This window comes from Xenopus tropicalis, chromosome 5 (assembly GCF_000004195.4).
Source record: "Xenopus tropicalis strain Nigerian chromosome 5, UCB_Xtro_10.0, whole genome shotgun sequence".
NCBI lineage: Eukaryota > Metazoa > Chordata > Amphibia > Anura > Pipidae > Xenopus > Xenopus tropicalis.
The window spans coordinates 15,055,241-15,072,505 of NC_030681.2; the positions used below are offsets into that span (position 1 = coordinate 15,055,241).

The 17,265-nt window shown below is 41.0% G+C and overlaps 2 protein-coding genes and 2 long non-coding RNA genes across 6 annotated transcripts in view; 1 reads left to right on the top strand and 3 right to left on the bottom strand.

Moving 5' to 3' along the window:
- The window catches only part of bicral (BRD4 interacting chromatin remodelling complex associated protein like), a 37,180-nt gene extending 34,815 nt beyond the window's left edge, over positions 1-2,365 (bottom strand). For both annotated transcript variants that reach the window (XM_002934681.5, XM_018094119.2), the window contains exon 1: positions 2,216-2,365. The gene's annotated coding sequence lies outside the window, so the exon portion shown is untranslated. The remainder of the gene's footprint in view (positions 1-2,215) is intronic.
- The window catches only part of LOC116410914, an 85,724-nt gene continuing 69,159 nt past the window's right edge, over positions 701-17,265 (top strand). The window contains exon 1 of the long non-coding RNA XR_004222750.1: positions 701-1,391. This is a non-coding gene — a long non-coding RNA (uncharacterized LOC116410914). The remainder of the gene's footprint in view (positions 1,392-17,265) is intronic.
- Positions 5,468-7,061, bottom strand: LOC116410915. The gene is made up of 2 exons (XR_004222751.1): positions 6,468-7,061; positions 5,468-6,355 (listed from the first exon to the last, which is right to left on the bottom strand). It is a non-coding gene; the product is annotated as an uncharacterized LOC116410915 (long non-coding RNA).
- trerf1 (transcriptional regulating factor 1) overlaps positions 11,255-17,265 on the bottom strand; it is a 106,102-nt gene continuing 100,091 nt past the window's right edge. For both annotated transcript variants that reach the window (XM_002934680.5, XM_031902531.1), the window contains exons 14-16: positions 15,522-15,686; positions 12,749-12,957; positions 11,255-11,656 (exon numbers count right to left, since the gene is read on the bottom strand). In XM_002934680.5, the coding sequence (XP_002934726.3) occupies positions 11,338-11,656; positions 12,749-12,957; positions 15,522-15,686 (693 nt within the window). In that variant the 3' untranslated portion in view covers positions 11,255-11,337. The remainder of the gene's footprint in view (positions 11,657-12,748; positions 12,958-15,521; positions 15,687-17,265) is intronic.

Genomic DNA, 17,265 nt, shown 5'->3' on the forward strand with positions numbered 1-17,265 from the left:
CCTATTGGGTTTATTTAATGGTTAAATGATTCCCTTTTCTCTGTAATAATAAAACAGTACCTGTACTTGATCCCAACTAAGATATAATTACCCCTTATTGGGGGCAGAACAGCCCTATTGGGTTTATTTCATGGTTAAATGATTCCCTTTTCTCTGTAATAATAAAACAGTACCTGTACTTGATCCCAACTAAGATATAATTACCCTTTATTGGGGGCAGAACAGCCCTATTGGGTTTATTTAGTGGTTAAATGATTCCCTTTTCTCTGTAATAATAAAACAGTACCTGTACTTGATCCTAACTAAGATATAATTACCCCTTATTGGGGGCAGAACAGCCCTATTGGGTTTATTTAATGGTTAAATGATTCCCTTTTCTCTGTAATAATAAAACAGTACCTGTACTTGATCCCAACTAAGATATAATTACCCCTTATTGGGGGCAAAACAATCCTATTGGGTTTAATACATGTTTTAATGATTTTTTAGTAGACTTAAGGAATGGAGATCCAAATTACAGAAAGACCCCTTATCTGGAATACCCTTGGTCCCAAGCATTCTGGATAATAGGTCCTATACCTGTACCATAAAAAGGAAATTGCTTTGCAAATACCTGGACACAGCTATATGACAAATAGCCCCGCTTTATATCAATTTCGGTACAAGATAGCCCTGACTAACAACGAAACTTAAGCGCAAACAAAGGAATAAATCTCACACAGCACCAACACAAGGGCATTTGCCTAAAATGGACGCCGAAGTAGAAGTGCGCCATCCTGCCTGGCCTGAAGCCAAGAGCAGCCGCCATGTTCCCCGCACCCCATTAACAACACGTAACACTCAGTTACACACAGTATATACACACGGACAGTGTATACACACACATCCAACGTGAAAACAACATGTATTCCTACACCGCAAACAAGAGACGAAATAGTGCCGCGCACGGAAATAAAACCCCTGAAACGATGCGAATAAACAAGCTCCGTCAGTGCGGAGGCCGCGTCTGTCTTATTCGGTCCTCCGGCGGCATAAAATAGATTTTCTAAAAAAAAAAATCCCAGTAACGTATCAATAAAATGACAGGTTAATCAAATCCGAATAGTAAAAAATAAACAAAACAAAAAAAAATAAATTTCCTCCATTATCGGCCTCGCCGCGTCTTCCAGTGCGGAATAATATCCACAGGAAAACCCGTAACTCGGCGGCGGCGGTAGAAGAAACTCCGAGGTAAAAAGGTGCCGACTGTAGTGAATTGTATTGAGGCAGCGGCGCTCGGAGCCCGGCGGAAGGATCGCAAGCCAGCGGAGCCCAGAGAGCTTGGGGCCGGACATGCCTGGCGGCAGCCTCCTTCCCTCAGCGCCGCGGCCGACCAGAAGAGCTTAAAGCGGGTAATAGGAGCGGAGAGGAGAGGAGGGGAGGGGATTGCTAAAGATTAGTTTTCTCTTCTATTTTTTCCTCCCTGTCTCTCCCATCCCTAATGGTGATGATGATGATGATTCCAGGGTGGCGGTTCTGACATGGGAGGTGGGAGTAGAAAGGGGGGGAAAAAGTATTTTAAAACCGGCACAAATCAATGAGTCATTGGAAGAAGGCTTCTCTTCCCTCCCTACTTCAATTTGCATCGACTAAGGCAACCTGTGGCCCTCCACATGTGCAACTGCAACTCCCAACGCCCTGCGAGTTGTGCTTCCACAGCTGGAGGGCCACACACTCCCCTCCCAGCCAGCCCTGTCACCTAATATGCTGCTTTCTTCCCTGTCAAAGGCTACTTTTTTTGGGGGGGTTCATTGCCACCTCCTGTAGGGAAGGAAACAAAACAACCCTCTCCTCTTCCTCCTCCCTTCAACCACCACCCCCTGCCATCTAACCAGAAATAAATATTTTATTATTCTCTCCACAAGACATTTTCTTAGCTGCCAAATTCTGAAAAGAGAGGAGTAAAAGAGAAAAAAGTGAGAGCCAATAGCTCTGTAGGCTGAAACCTAATATCCTGCTTTTGGCAACTGGGTTTTTTATTTAATTATTTTATTTTTTTTTTAAATTTACTCCTTTTTTTTTTCCCCCTCTCTTGTCTGTCTGGAGATAGATTTCCCCGTCTCATTTTTTTTTCCCTCCCCGAAGGAAGGGAGGAAGGAGGTTTGTGTGTTTTTTTTTTTTTTTTTTCCTTGAAATTTTTATCACAAAATTATAATACACTCAAAGGGAAACTCACCGTCATGAAAAAGCAGTGCCTTGTCAACGGGGTTTCTTCGCCATCACATCAGGGGCTGGCAGTGTAGGAAGAGAGAGAGAGAGAGTGAGAAACATGAGCCTCTCTCAGCCACAAGGAGCAGATAGAGCGAGCGAGAGTGAGAGAGAGCGCACAGGGAGATGGGGACACACGCACACACACACACACTCTCAAAAAACATTATAACAAAAAAAAAAAAAAATTCTCAAATCCTATAAACCATAATTGCTTTTATTTAGAATTAAGCTATCATTTACTTATGACTCTAGTTTTTAAAACCAAGAGCGTTTATTCTTACTTTATTTTAGCTGGATTTATATAATCGATGTGAAGAAAAGAAATAAAAGTGGCCGTTATCCACGTGTGCTCTGTTCGATCAAGTGCCGTTGTGTTCTGAGAGGTGCTTGTTTGTAAACTGGCACGTTCTCGTTTAATGCTTGCATTGTTGTGTTGCCCATATGTTGCCAACATTCAGGGCAATGGCACACTGGGAAATTTGCCTTGTGGATTTTTTTTTTTCCCTCTAGCCTGAACACATGACATCAGAACTCCGACGCCCTCTATTGGCCCCATCGAGAAATGCTTGAAAGTGCAGAAGTGCAAAATACCAGAAATCTTCAATGCCGTTGCACTTAGTGATGTCCTTATTTCCCTGACCAGATGGCTAGATATCAGTGCAGTTTGGACATGTGTATTGCAAAGTTGCACCAACATGCTGGTTAGCAGGCAAGCTGATAGTTCAGACCATAGGTAGATATTTCGGTAATGCTGCTCAAAGCCAGTTGGAGTAAATTTTAGGTCCAGACAGATTCAAAATATGCTTTGCCATTTTAGGTACACAGAGACCCAAACAGCCCCCCACAGGCCCAATAAATAGTTACTACCTATGGAAAATTACAGCAGAAAAAGGGGGCAAAAAAAGGAATACATATTAAGTTCAGAAGTTGACAGACTTGTATTGACTAACCTAATGGCTAATGCCAGACAAGGTGTAGGGTGGATATCCGCTCACCGAAAATATCCACCCTAGGCCTTGTCTGGCATTAGCTTAAAGCACCCTATGTGCTTTGTGTCCGTTTTGGTGTCTTAAACAGTAATCACAAGATGTCCGCAAATTAACAACTGCAGTAGATTTAAGCTGACGACATACTGGCCAATATTGCGGTAGAGTGAATTTGATTGAATAATTGGTATGGTTTGGTCACATATTGATGGGCTTGTTAGAGTTTAAACAGCTGGATCTGTAAGGAGAAGTGAAGGGTAGTGCAGATTTTTCTTATTATAGTGCTGACATGTTTCCACTTTACAGAGATTGCTTATTATCATGCCAGACATAGTGGAAAAATGGCTTAGTGGAGGGTAGGATCTGTTGGCAAAAGAAACGTAACTGCTCCCCCCACTGCGCTGGACAAAATAGAATATTTTTTTTACAGAGGGCAATAGAACTGTGCGCTTTTTTAAGATTATTCTGTTAGAGGCAGGAGCTGAGCTTGCTGGTCAAGAGAAAAATGGTGGGCGATGCGCTGGTGAATATGTTTTGGGACCTTGATTTCAGTCCAAGGCTATGAAACAGTGAAAAGTGTTTGTATGAAAGGGCAGGGCAGGGCAGACTAATAATAGGTACAAAATTGCAGAGAGGTTAACACACTTTAGACAATGGTCCACAGCTATTTTTCTCTGGTTATCCATAAAGGGATTCTGTCATGATTTTTATTGTGTACTTTTTATTTCTAAAATACACTGTTTACACAGCAAATAATTCCCTCTACCATTTAAAATTTTATTTTTGAACCAACAAAGGTATTTGTAGCTGTAATATTGGTGTGTAGGCGCCATCTCAGTGCATTGTGCCTGAGTCTGAGACAGTTCTCATTGACTTCTGTTGAACCTCGCTAGCTTTTGCTATATATATATATATATATATATATATATATATATATATATATATAATATAATTTCATTGATTTTTTTTCTTCAATAAATACCGGCTATTCATGATTTTTTTTCTTGATTCGTGATAAAAAACGCAAACTCGAATTTTGAGAAATCAGCCCCTTAGTGTTCTAACACTCTGTTTTAGCAATAAAGCTGTTAACCTGAATGGAAAAAAATAGAACAGAGAAAATAAAAAAGTTTGAAGTGGGAAATAAGTGGTCATTAAAGAAGAAGAAATCAAAAGACAACAAAGAAGATAAAAATAAGTGGAGTAGGAGAAAGGAAAAGAAGACAAAAGATAACAAGAGAGCAAACAAGCAAAAAGCGAAGACAAATGTGGAACTGGCTGATCTAGAGTGACACAATAAGAGGAGTGAACAAAGGTAGGAGAAAAAGGTAAAAGAAGAAAGTAAAACTATGATGAGAGGAAAAAAGCTAAACTGGCCATACACAATCCAATTTATTTTCTTTGACAGTGTATGGGGTCAAACCAATGGGCCGTGGGACTTATTTCTGTCTAAGCATCATCGAGATATCTATCAGACATAAAAATTCCTGTCAGCAGAGAACCGCTTTGACTTGTAGATGTGATCCTTTTCTGATAGGTCTGCTGAAACCTCTATTTAAAAATCAAAGAAGAATGGGGGGCACCCTGGGACAACAAAACTTTATCCATAAACCGTTATAAATCTAAACACGGGTGCAAAGATTAACAAATTCTTTCCCATTAAAGCATCAATACAGACTAAAAGTGAATATATTTTGCACACTGAAAAAGTCAAATGCACAGAATTGGTATTGCAATTAAGAATAATCTTCACCAAATATTACATTGTAATCACATTGTCATGGGGTATCTTGTAGTGATGTGGGGGTCGAAAAAAACCATAACCTGCTCTCTAGCTACCCGCATCCGACCTGGCACTCTGAGCTAAGTCCATTTATATACTTGTGCCCTCCCTGCCTCTGAAGTCATGGAGGGGACGGAGCAAGGGCGCGTCTATAAACAGATGGTGTCAGAGCTGGAAGAATGGAACAGATATGGGGAGGACGTAGGAAGAGCTCAGCCCAACCACAAACTGCATAATTACTGTACTTGTCAGCTCGACTCGACACATCACTAGTGCCTTGTCAAGGGAATTCTTCCTTGACAAATGTAATCTTGCCAAAATGTTGGGGTAATTCTCTTGCCTGGAGTATCCTCTTTCATATCTATAGGCGCTTTTTGCTGGGGGGCATGTATATACTTCTTTGTGAAAAGAGGTGGATTAGAGAGGAACAGAATAAAAAAACAAAACACAAATTTACCCGCAATTTATTTATTTGTATTACTCTGAAATACAAAAACTTCAACAAGAAAATAAAATGCTGACTGCCTTCTCTTGGTTATGAGATGTAGACAGCATTTTGTACAAAGTGCTAAATGTAAAAACCACATCAGCTGTACAGTGACTAATTTAACTCAAAATACACAGTATAAAAGTACAATGGATCATACAATGTGTAACCAGAAAATACACAATAAAGGCAGTAAACAAGTTCATTCTGGTAACTATAAAAGTTTTGTTTTCCTGTCTTACATTCTTATTTAACCAATTTTCACGGTTAAAGATAACACTCGGCTCTATTTTTATACAGATCAAACACCTAAAAAACATATATACACCTTGTCAATGGAAAAATAGTTACAATACTTTTTGCAATATAACTTTTATGTCATAAAATAGATTCTTATATATACCCTGAAACAGGTACAACGTGGCTTAAGCAGATACCAACACCCACAAAATAACTCTGTATGTAACTAAAATAAAACGATTCTCAGACATATATGAAAAGATTTCATTCAACCAACCTTGTTTATACAGCTGTACATTTTGTAATTAAAATACATCTAAAAAAGTTACAACAAGCAAAATTTGTAGAAAAAAAAAAAACTGATGAGAAGAGAGAGCCCTTCATGGTTACCTCTCCATAGCCCAGAAGAGGATGAGAACACATCTCGGGGGTCATGTACAACCCACAAATGCACTTTAGGTCGAAATTGCAATGTGGGTAAAAACAAAGCAGCATTTCCTCATAAATCCAAAGTATTATGGTCTCAAGGGGGGATGCAGCAAAATCTGAGCAATTGTGGAAATGCTCTGTGGGTATTGAGACAGGCTGCTGTAGGAACCACGGAGCAACCTCCACCTTCGGAGGGTTCCCATGTGCTTCATTCAGAACAGGTGGCATTATGGGCCAAGCAGTGTTGAGCACAACTATATGGAAGTGTGAGGAGCTGTTTTAACTCAAGTACCTTTAATGAATAGGATTTTTTTAAGGCACTGACTGCGTGCAATTTAGCATGACTGCAACTGCACTTGTGTCAGTAAATGACCCCTCTTATCTTTTTAAACTGTGCAGTAGATCTACAATCTGTAATATTTATTAAAAGAGCTATGTTATCACGTCTGCCTATTTCTCGTGCAAAGTTCCATTCAAACAACTGATTGGTAGGGTCAGTGAACTTATTAACCAGAGATTAAGATCAACTGCATGTTGTTTTGCATTACCCAAGCACCACTAATAATGTAACGAGAGGAAATTCACACCCAAAAAGCTTTTTGAATAGCACAGCTCGTTTTGAGAAGTTTTCTTTTTGAGCTCAGACAGGGGATATGATTTAGCAGCAGAATTTGGGAATTTCATGTGTACCTAAGAGGCAACCAATCAGATCTGGTTTTGAGAAGCAAACACCATTCTCATATGGTTAGAGGGTAGCATAAAAGGAAATCCTTACATATGTTTCAAACATGGGCTGCAGCCTTGCTACGCTTTATTTTTAAAGGAGAAGGAAAGGTAAAAACTCAGTAAGCATTATCAGAAAGGTCTATGTAAATACAGCCATAAGCACTCACAGAGTCCTCTATCAAAAGAAACAGGATTTTGTCTCCTTTTTTGTAAACATGTTCTTTGGTATCAGATTTTCTCTCCTTTAAGGGCTCTGGCACACGGGGAGATTAGTCGCCCGCGACAAATCTCCCGTGTCTCAGGCGACTAATCTCCCCGAGTTGCCATCACCTGCCATCCCACCGGCGAAAGTGTAAGTCGCCAGTGGGATGGCACACGCGGCGGCGCGATTTCAGTGAGAGGAAACTTGCGCGATCTCACTGAAATCGCTCCGCCTCGTGTGCCATCCCACCAGCGATTTACATTTTCCCCGGTGGGATGGCAATCCGGGGAGATCAGTCGCCTGAGACACGGGAGATTTGTCGCGGGCGACTAATCTCCCCGTGTGCCAGAGCCCTAAGACCTTCAGGTTTGGGGCACGAGTCTGTTAAGTTCTTTCCTCTCTCCCTCCCATAAAAATTCATAAGAACTCGCTTTCCCCACCCCTAGGAATGTGAGCTTCCAACGACCAGAGCTGCAGAAGAAAGCTACGAAGACCAAGCTAAAATGGCAGCTGCTATGTTAAACAAATGGAGGGAGCTTCTAGGGCTTTCTGCAGAATAAATGTAGCATTCTAGGTGGCACTAATGTGGCAAATTTATTGGCAGTAAAATGCCAAAATGACTTTCCTTCTTCTTTAATATTTAGCAAACCCGATCATTCTTTAAAGCAGAGAGAATGTACTCATTTTGCTCCAATTGAAAATAAGAAAAAGGTACTATATTCAAGCCCAAGGAGCCTATTTATTAACATTTCATTTTTCCATCTCAACACGTGTTAAAAAAAAATTTTTTTACTTTTTTTTGCATTTTACAAAGTAAGCAGTCATTTAGAACTATTGGAATCACTGAAAGTAAAACCCACTGAGCGGGAAGTCACTGCGATTTCCCCATTGCACTGAATGTAATTTCTAATTGTGGGCGGGGAATATGACACCTGGATTTGTGGGAAATAGAATCTGTTGTTGTAATCGCTTGTTAGGAAAAGACGAGCGACTTGTTGCTGGAACTCACTTTCTAATAGGGATGCACTGAATCCCAGCGTTTTGTTAAGGATTCTGTTTCGCCCGTTTGTGCGGTCCCGGCCGAACCGAATCCTAATTAGCATAAATTAGCATATGCTAATTACAATTCCGAAAAGGTTAAATGGGCAGTGAAAACAAATTTTTTTAAACCCTTCCGTTCCTAATCAGCATATGCTAATTAGGGTTCGGTTCAGGATTCGGCCGGATCCTGCTAAGTAAGTGGGTTCGGCTGAACCCAAAAAAGTGGGTTTGGTGCATCCCTACTTTTTTTTAAAAATCCCAGCGACTAATCTCGCTGTGGGACATTAGCCTTAGACAAATACAATATGCAATGGAATTCTAGTGCTGCATCAGTTCATGGTATCGGTAGGATAAATCATTACAAATCATTGTTTGGCAGCCGGCTGATAGAATTAAGGCACATGACTGATAGGGTCAAACTAAACTTTTTTTTTTTAATTCTTTACAATCCAATAAGAAACCCAACCATACAATTAGACAATAAGTGCAAACTCCACGAGTCTGTTTTAAAGTTCAATGCAAATCCCCATTATTGGGAATATATTAACATTATTTAACAAAAAAATGCTCTGTAAGTTTGGCGTAACCATGTAAGTGCAGAAAAGGTCTATACAGTATCAACTTCGTGAGCATCATCATCATTTCCTGGTTTGTAATCTGTCTCCTACGGCACGGAATGCAATGTAATGTTTTGTGAACACTGGTGGATACTAGCGTTGACTGTAGCCTCAGTCAAAAGAGTTAAAGAACCGTACAGACTTAAGGGCAGATTTACTAATCCACGAACGGACCGAAAGCGTCCGAACGCGTTTTTTGGTAATGATCGGTATTTTTGCGACTTTTTTGACGCCGTCGCGACTTTTTCGTATATTTTCCGCTACTTTTTCGTCGCCGTCACAAAAAATCGGATAGGTTTTTCTGCCGTTAACTATCGCTCAATACGAAAAAATCACACAAAATATGATAAAGTCGCGACAGCGACGAAAAAGTCGTGACAAATACAAAAAATCACGACGGCGATGAAAAATTCGCAAAATTTTCGTTTCCAATACGATTTTTTCCCTTTTGGGATTCGGATTCATGGATTAGTAAATCTGCCCCTCTGGCTACTGGCCTATATACTCCGCTGAAGTAAACAACCTGTGTGCCATTAGCCTAAAGCTAGTGTCCCATGTCAATTTTTTCAGTTTTTTGTTTTTTTTTTGCAAAAGGAACCATGGTTTGTGTATAGTGCCCGGCAACTTACCCGTCCTACTTTTTACCAAGAAATGCATCACAGAAAAGTAGCAATGCTGTATAGTTTAGTGCATTTTGACTATTTGAAAGGCAGGGTTGTGATCAGGGCCGGAACTAGGGGTAGGCAGAAGAGGCAGCTGCCTAGGGCGCAACGATTGAGGGGCACCAGGCAGGTACCTCTCCTGCCTACCCCTAGTGCTACTTTGTCATTGCCTCCTCCGCTTGTCATTAGCGGCGGAGGCAATGACCGATCTAATCGCCCCGCCCCCCCCTGCACCGCCTCCTGTGCTTTGGCGCACATGCGCCGTTCGGGGGGGGGGAGGTGGGCGGAGTTGGCCAACCGGGTTGCCTAGGGCGCCCGGTCGGGTTGGCCCGCCCCTGGTTGTGATGTATTTTAGGACATTTAATTTTTATATTTTCTTTTCTACCCTGACATATCACATTATTCAGGGCTGTGACTACAGTATTTTCTTTAGTGCTAGGAATTTGTTACAAATGATCACCACACATTATATATTAAGGCATTAGAAAGGCTTTGCTTTCAGTCTGGACACAAAATTGGTGATGTATCCATCTGTCTAGCCTATACTGGTCATTGTGCTGCTGGGGAGGCTGTGTCTTGTATCTGAGCAATATTGCTGCACCTTAAGGATCACTGATACCCAAAAATAAAGAAAAAAGTAGAAAATATGGGACAGGTAGATCCATGGGGCTAATGGCACAAACATGGACATACATGATTGTGATAGTACTTCCTGGTACAAGAGAATATGTACAATATTCAGGTGTATATCTTTGGTTCCCTTGGATAATCTTTACTTTGTGCATATACTACATTCTCTTTCTTTAAACAGATGTTTTAACATTGCGTTCATAACAGTTATTTAAGAAAGTCATTTTTTTTAAATCAGAGATGATTACACATGGGCAAATATATTTTAGACCACAATGACCAACATCTTAACCTGGTGTATGGGTCCCAACAACCTGAATTCAAATGGGGAATCTGCTTACAATCAAAAAGACTCCAATCAAGCGTATTGGTAATTTCAAGTCTGTGACTGCACTGGCAAGCATATACGATCATTGGCCAAAAGGATTATTGGGAATAATTTGCTCAATCTTATTTGGGTGGCATTCAAACAAGGTGCAAAGGTCTCTCTTGGTGGATCTACCAGAATGAATAGCCACAGACAGCAGGTCTACAAGTTCATATTTACATGGGATTTTGCTTATACAGATACTAACTGGCCAGCTACTCTTTCAAGATTAAACATGTGAACTGTTTTAAAGCTGGGTATACTGTCAGTTGATTCTGGATACTTTTCAACCAGATTTGTATCTCTGCCCCTGTACTTGCCTTAAAACAGCATATTTTATCTAAACATTCTGTCTGCACTTGTATATTCACCTAAACAGTAAAATATGGACAATAATAAAATGTCGGGGGAATTGAATTTGCCAGATCTGAGATCCTGAACCCAGTCACCTGGGTTTTTCTACGAAACATCTTCCACTGCTTCAAAGAACCTCCATTTAGGCCTGCGGCTCAATCACCTCCTTGAATACACTGCTGAAAGACTGAATCTGGATAAAGAAATGGAATACTCTGCCAAACTGAGTCTTCAATGCATCAAGGTACCTCAAGTGCAACACTTAAACTAATCCTTCAGAAGATTGCTTAAAGGCTGGATCTTGGGGAGTAAGGGGCACTTATCTGCAAAAGGTGTAAGCTGGTTACAAATGCATCAGCCCTGAGAGGATTTTTCTGCATAAAATGTTCCAGTGCTTAATAAGGTGCACCAAAAGTTATTATTAACATATCAATAGAACCCAAACGCCCCAAATTGCTTTGACACATATAAAAAAACAAGTTCATATGGAGATAACAACAGGCACTCCAATAGTAAACTTCTATTTTTTTCTTAATAAAACACAGTGGACCCTAATGGTTTCCCTACAGAACAGCCCCATCTTGAAGCAAATCTTCATCATCCAGGAGTAGATCAGCATGAATAATGTCTGTCTCTTCTAGGACATCCTCCAAATCTTGGGCAACATCATTATCAAAGTCTTGCTCCATGCTTTTTACAAGGCTCGGGTGATCGAAAGGCAGAATGTGCTCAACAGGCACTGTAGTCCTTACTATGGTCCTTGCAATGGTGTCTGCCATCTCTGCTGCTACTGCAGCTTTCTGGGCTTTTTGTCTCTGTTGCTCTTCTTGCTGCCGGTGAGTTTTCATGTGTGCGTTCCTGCTTTTGATCTTGAAAAATACCCTGAATGTGCAGCGATGAAAAGCAATTACATTAGAAGAATATACATAAACTGTAAATGATTTGGACACTAAAGGTGCCCATACACGGGCCGATTGTAGCTGCTATCGGTCCCTTAGACAGATTCGTCAGCTTATCGGCCATGTAGGGGCAGCAACGACTGGCATGCTTGGCCAGATATCGATCAGCAGGTTAAAAGATTCAGTCGGATCGGGGACCGCAACGGCTCGTTGATGCGGTCCCAGAACCGACTGCGCCCTTAACAGTCGTTATAATTCGATCGTTTGGCCCCAGGGCCAAACGACCAAATTAGCCTAAATTCCCCCGATATTGCCCACCCATAGGTGGGGATAACGGGAGAAGATCCGCTCGCTTGGCGACCAGATCGTTACGTGTATGGCCACCTTAAAAAGTGTTTATGTATAAAGTCATGATGCAAAAAAGCATAAACCATAGTAGAACCCCAATTTTACGTTTTCCCTGAATTGATGCCGTTCTGTCTGCCTCCATTTTTTCTTTCCCCGATTTAATGATTTTCTGAATTTTGTGCTGTTTTAACGCAGTCCCCTGGGAAATGTAAAATCGGGCTACTACAAGTGTTTTTGTTCTGCTATTGTGAAAGACATATGTGACCCGTTAATGATGATTTCTTGGCATTTAGGGCGAAGACACACGAGGCAATTAGCCCCGCGACTTTTAATTAACCCAGTTGCCGCAACTAATGGCGGCTACTTTTCGCCCATAGAGTATAATGACGTCATTGTGACAAATCACACTCTCACACACGGGGCAACTAATCGCCCTGTGTGTATTTGCCCTTAGACCTCAGATAAATAGAGACAAAAAGAGAGGTCATAACTATGGCCAGGTCACAGGGGATAACACACTATGGCACGTAAACAACTAGTTGTTCTGCTGCTGTTTGTAGCTGGCTACAAAAGGTTTTGTTGTTTTCTACAGAGTAAGCCACAAGTAATTTTTAGGTCATTGAGAGTGTTGAATACTCACAATTGTACAGAACACAAAATGTAACAATGCTGCACTCTGCTGCTCACTGATTAACTACGCACAGGACTATGATTAAATTGTACTTACTTGCCACACACTTTGCACGGAAAAATTGTGGACATATCAGTCTCTCCGCTGGTGTTGCTGTGAGCCGGAGAGCTTTTCACTGAGCAGTACCCACTCTGAGTGTTGGACTTTGTTCTAGTGCTACCTGGGACTGGAAAGCCTTTAGTTGGTACACTTGTTCCTCCGTGAATACGAGCATGCCCGTTCAGAGCCTGCCGGGAACAAAATATCTGCAAAGCAAGTAAAATAAATTTTAGGAAAGTAAAGGATCTGTTGGTTTTATCTCTACACTGGTTAGATAAATGAAAGTGATAGCCCCAGGCCAAGCTGTTGTGAGCGTAATGCTGCTTTTACATGGGCGTCCTGTAGCGTCTGTTATCGAGCACCAGTTTTTATAAAAAAAAACTCCTGGCAAATTAAACTCTTATCCTGCTGCAAGGAAAGCTACACTTTGCGTAAGTGCATAGACTGTATGTCAGGCTCCAGCTTCCCTGGAATCTCTTGCATCAGCCTGAAGCCTCACACACATGCCTGTAGTGTTATTCACTGAAGCAAAACCTGGAGAGGAAAGACAAACTGTGGGGAGCCAGAAGCTTGTGAATTACTACAAGCAACAAAACCAGCTCCACAAATCCACAAAATGGCCCTCCAAAAGCTCCAAACGTGAAACTGCACTAAATACAACTGTATTACAGAACATCTTGCCTTACGATACTTCTTGCTGCAGTTTTCTCAAATGCACATTGGTTTGTTCATAATCTGCAAGTTAGGGATATATAAGCTGTAAGCAAAGCTCAGATGGGAGACTGAGGGCTTTGTGGGGAGGGGTAGGAACCTGCAGGGTGGTGATAAAATGAGATTTTAGAAAGGTCTTTAGGTTGAAGACACATGCAGCGATTAGTCGCTTCAACTTTTTTTAAAAAGTTGCAGCGACAAATCCGTGCAGCGAAAAACCATGTGTGATTAGTTGCAGCGACTTATACAGTAACCCTATGGAGGGAAAGTCACTGCGATAAGTCGATGAGACCGATTTTTCAAGTCGCTGCGATTAATTGCCCCATGTGTCTTTGCCCTTAGGCAGACCTCACAAGTGTAGGAGCCTTTGGCTTTTGGCAAGGTTAGTAAAACTGAGCTTTGGGGGCATATTTGGGGCAAAAGGAGACATTCTTAATGCTGAGACAGAAAAGTAAAGGGGTCTTTGAAGGAACTAGAGATAAAAGTAGATGGAAGCATTAGGGGAAGAAGTACTGAAGTCAGACATGGTGAGAATGTTATCTTGGATAGGTTTATATTTCCTGTCAATGAAGGTGGTACGACTCCTCATAAATTCCATACACAGAACCCATAAGCCAGATTCTAATTAACTCATTTAATGAATATGAATTATAAGCTTTATCGCACTGAAATAAGACATTTTCTAAATAAAATCTATATAAAATTCTATACTGTTTCTTAAATAGTGAAGATACTCTTCACTTTAAACCTCTCCGCAATCTGTTTATTTCTTCATTCTCTCGTCATGCAGGATAGAGGAGTCTGATTTTGATTGACAGATCTTATTTAGCCTTTGGGGGTGCCCTCTTTTTGCCTAGAAGATGTACTACAGCTGTTAAAATCACCAGAAATACTGTCTCTCTACATGCAAGATCTGTGCTAAAGTCAGCTATTCTGTTAGACTTTGTGCTGGAACCAGTTATTTGAGTGAGCTCTAATACAGGAAAAGGGGAAAGGGAGTGTCCCCCAAATCTTATGTAGGGCCATCTACTAACACTCTGAATTTTTTTCCCCCAATTTGGGTTTTTTAGTGCTAAAAGTTGGAGAACAAGAAAAGCAAATTTTTCGAGATTTTCTATGCGTAAAAATCTGAATCCGACAATTCATCAGCTAAAACTTGCTGAGATCATGAAGTCAATGGCAGATCCTTCCCTGAATGATCCTTCTTTTGCTTTGAAACTTTAGACGTTTCAAATTCCGACTTTTCTGCCTCTTTTTCCCACGTGGATGTTTTTATTTCAGACCTTTTAGTAAATGTAAGACATTCGTGGAAACAAGTTTATTGAATTTTAGAATAAAAAAAAAAAGAAATGTTAGAGTTTAAAGCTGGCCATACACGTGGCGATCTCACGATGTTTCGTACGACCGTCGGTCGCACGAAACATCGTCAGATCCGCCACACACCATTCAGGGCTGAATCGGCAGGTAAGGAGGTAGAAACAATAGGATTTCTACCTCCTTCTGCCGATTCAGCTCTGAAGGGAGAATTTTGGTCAGGCGCCTTCTATGGCGCCCGATCAAAATTTTCTAACTTGGCCGATCGGCGAGCCGACCGATTTCAGCAGCTTCCTGCGATATCGGTCGGCTCGCTGACATGCCATACACGCACCGATTATCGTACGAAACGAGGTTTCGTACGATAATATCGGTGCGTGTATGGCCACCTTTAGTAAATCTGCCTCTATCTGTCAATCAAAATCTGACAGCCAACTCCTGCATGAAGAGAGAGTGAAGACAGGCTCATGCTGAGAGGGAAACAGATAGTGAAGAGTTTCTGATGTCAGGATGATGAAGCTTATATTATAATATTTTTATTTGTTACAATAGTTCCCGTTACCAATTCCCATGTTATTTTAACATATATTGGTAAATCGTCAACATATTCAACAGCGTTGAACTATAAATGAATGTATACAATAAACATACAAAATAAATAAATAAAAGACAAATACAAGAGGTAGAGAGGGCTGTGCCCATATGAGCCTGGAAAGTGCCCGCTGTCTATGAGTTTATGACTTACAGCGCCACAGTTGCCCATCTCACAAACAAACGAGCCAATAGTCGGAACACCATATGCGCCAGCGGCCCGAGGCAGGTCTGGGGATTTCTGCATCAGTTCACAGCCACTTTCATATCTTTTGTCTTCCAGTTCTTCGTCCTCTTCTGCGTCATCGTCAGCACTTGTCTGTCAGAAAACAATTTGGCTGTTAGGGTCAGTTCTACAGAGAAACCATAGTAATACTCTCACCATACCCAGCCAGAGGGAAAACCAGAACCCCAAACCAGGCCCTGATTTAGACTAGGCCCTGGCATTTCAAGTACACAGAGGCCCAAACAGCCCCCCCCCCCCACCTATCTCTGTCTGCCCCAATGGGGCCCTGCACCAAACAGCAGTCATTTCAACCGCTACAGGTTATGTTCATTGCTGCACCAGTCAAAGCACCCCTAACATCTCACATAATCATTTATAATCAGTGTAAAATGGGATTGTGTCCGTGATTACAATAAAGGCTGCATTTACTAATGTTCGGTTTCTTTTTCACATTTTGTTTTGCATTTTATAATGCGACAATTCCGAAAGAAAAAATACACCAAAAAGCTGTCATGATCATATAGACGTCACTGGCAGGTTCCTTTTTACAGCTGGAAGATCTTTCTTTGCTTTTTTGTTTTTTGAAACTTCTTTTTCTTGTGCATAATCAATAATAGCAGTTTACATAGTTACATTCGTTTGCTTTTTTGTATTTGAGGTTTTTTTTTACACTTTTGTTTGTGCAACAGTATAAAAAAAGTCACAGTTTTCCGTGTCTTTTTTTGTTCCTGCTTTTTTAATTCAAATCTTTTAATAAATGACTAGACATTTGTGGTATCAGTGGAAATTAGTTTTTTTTTCATGGTTACACTAAAACCATAGAAATCTAAATGCTGATAAATCTCCCTGTGTAACAACAGTTTAACTAGAAAAACAGATAATGGACAACAATGAAGTACTAAAAATGTTACATAGGGTTGAAAAAAGACCAGTGTCCATCAAGTTCAACCCTTCCAAGTAAACCCAGCACACCTAACCCACACCTACCAATCTATACACTCGCATACATAAACTATATATACAACCAGTAATACTGACTGTAGATATTAGTATCACAATAGCCTTGGATATTCTGCTTGTTCAAGAACTCATCCAGGCCCCTCTTATAGGCATTAACAGAATCTGCCATTACAGCATCACTAGGAAGGGCATTCCCCAACCCCCTCACTGCCCTCACCGTGAGGAACCCCCTACGCTGCTTCAAATGGAAGCTCCATTCCTCTAATCTAAAGGGGGGCCTCTGGTGTGTTTATGGAAAAAAAGAACCCCCCTATCTGCCTATAATCCCCTCTAATGTACTTGTACAGAGTAATCATGTCCCCTCGCAAGCGTCTCTTTTCCAGAGAAAACAACCCCAACCCTGACAGTCTCACCTCATAGTTTAACCCTTCCATCCCCTTTACCAGTTTAGTTGCAGTCTCTGCACTTTCAAAAATATGTTCTCATCCCTTGAGTCAATGCCCTTTTTTATACAAGACAGCACTTTATTTGCTTTAGTAGCCACAGAATGACACTGCCTGGAATTAGACAACTTGTTATCTACACAAACCCCCAGATCCTTCTCCATTAAGGAAACCCCCAACACACTACCATTCAGTAGATAGTTTGCGTTTATATTATTCCTACCAAAGTGCATAACTTTGCACTTATCAACATTGAACCTCATTTCCCA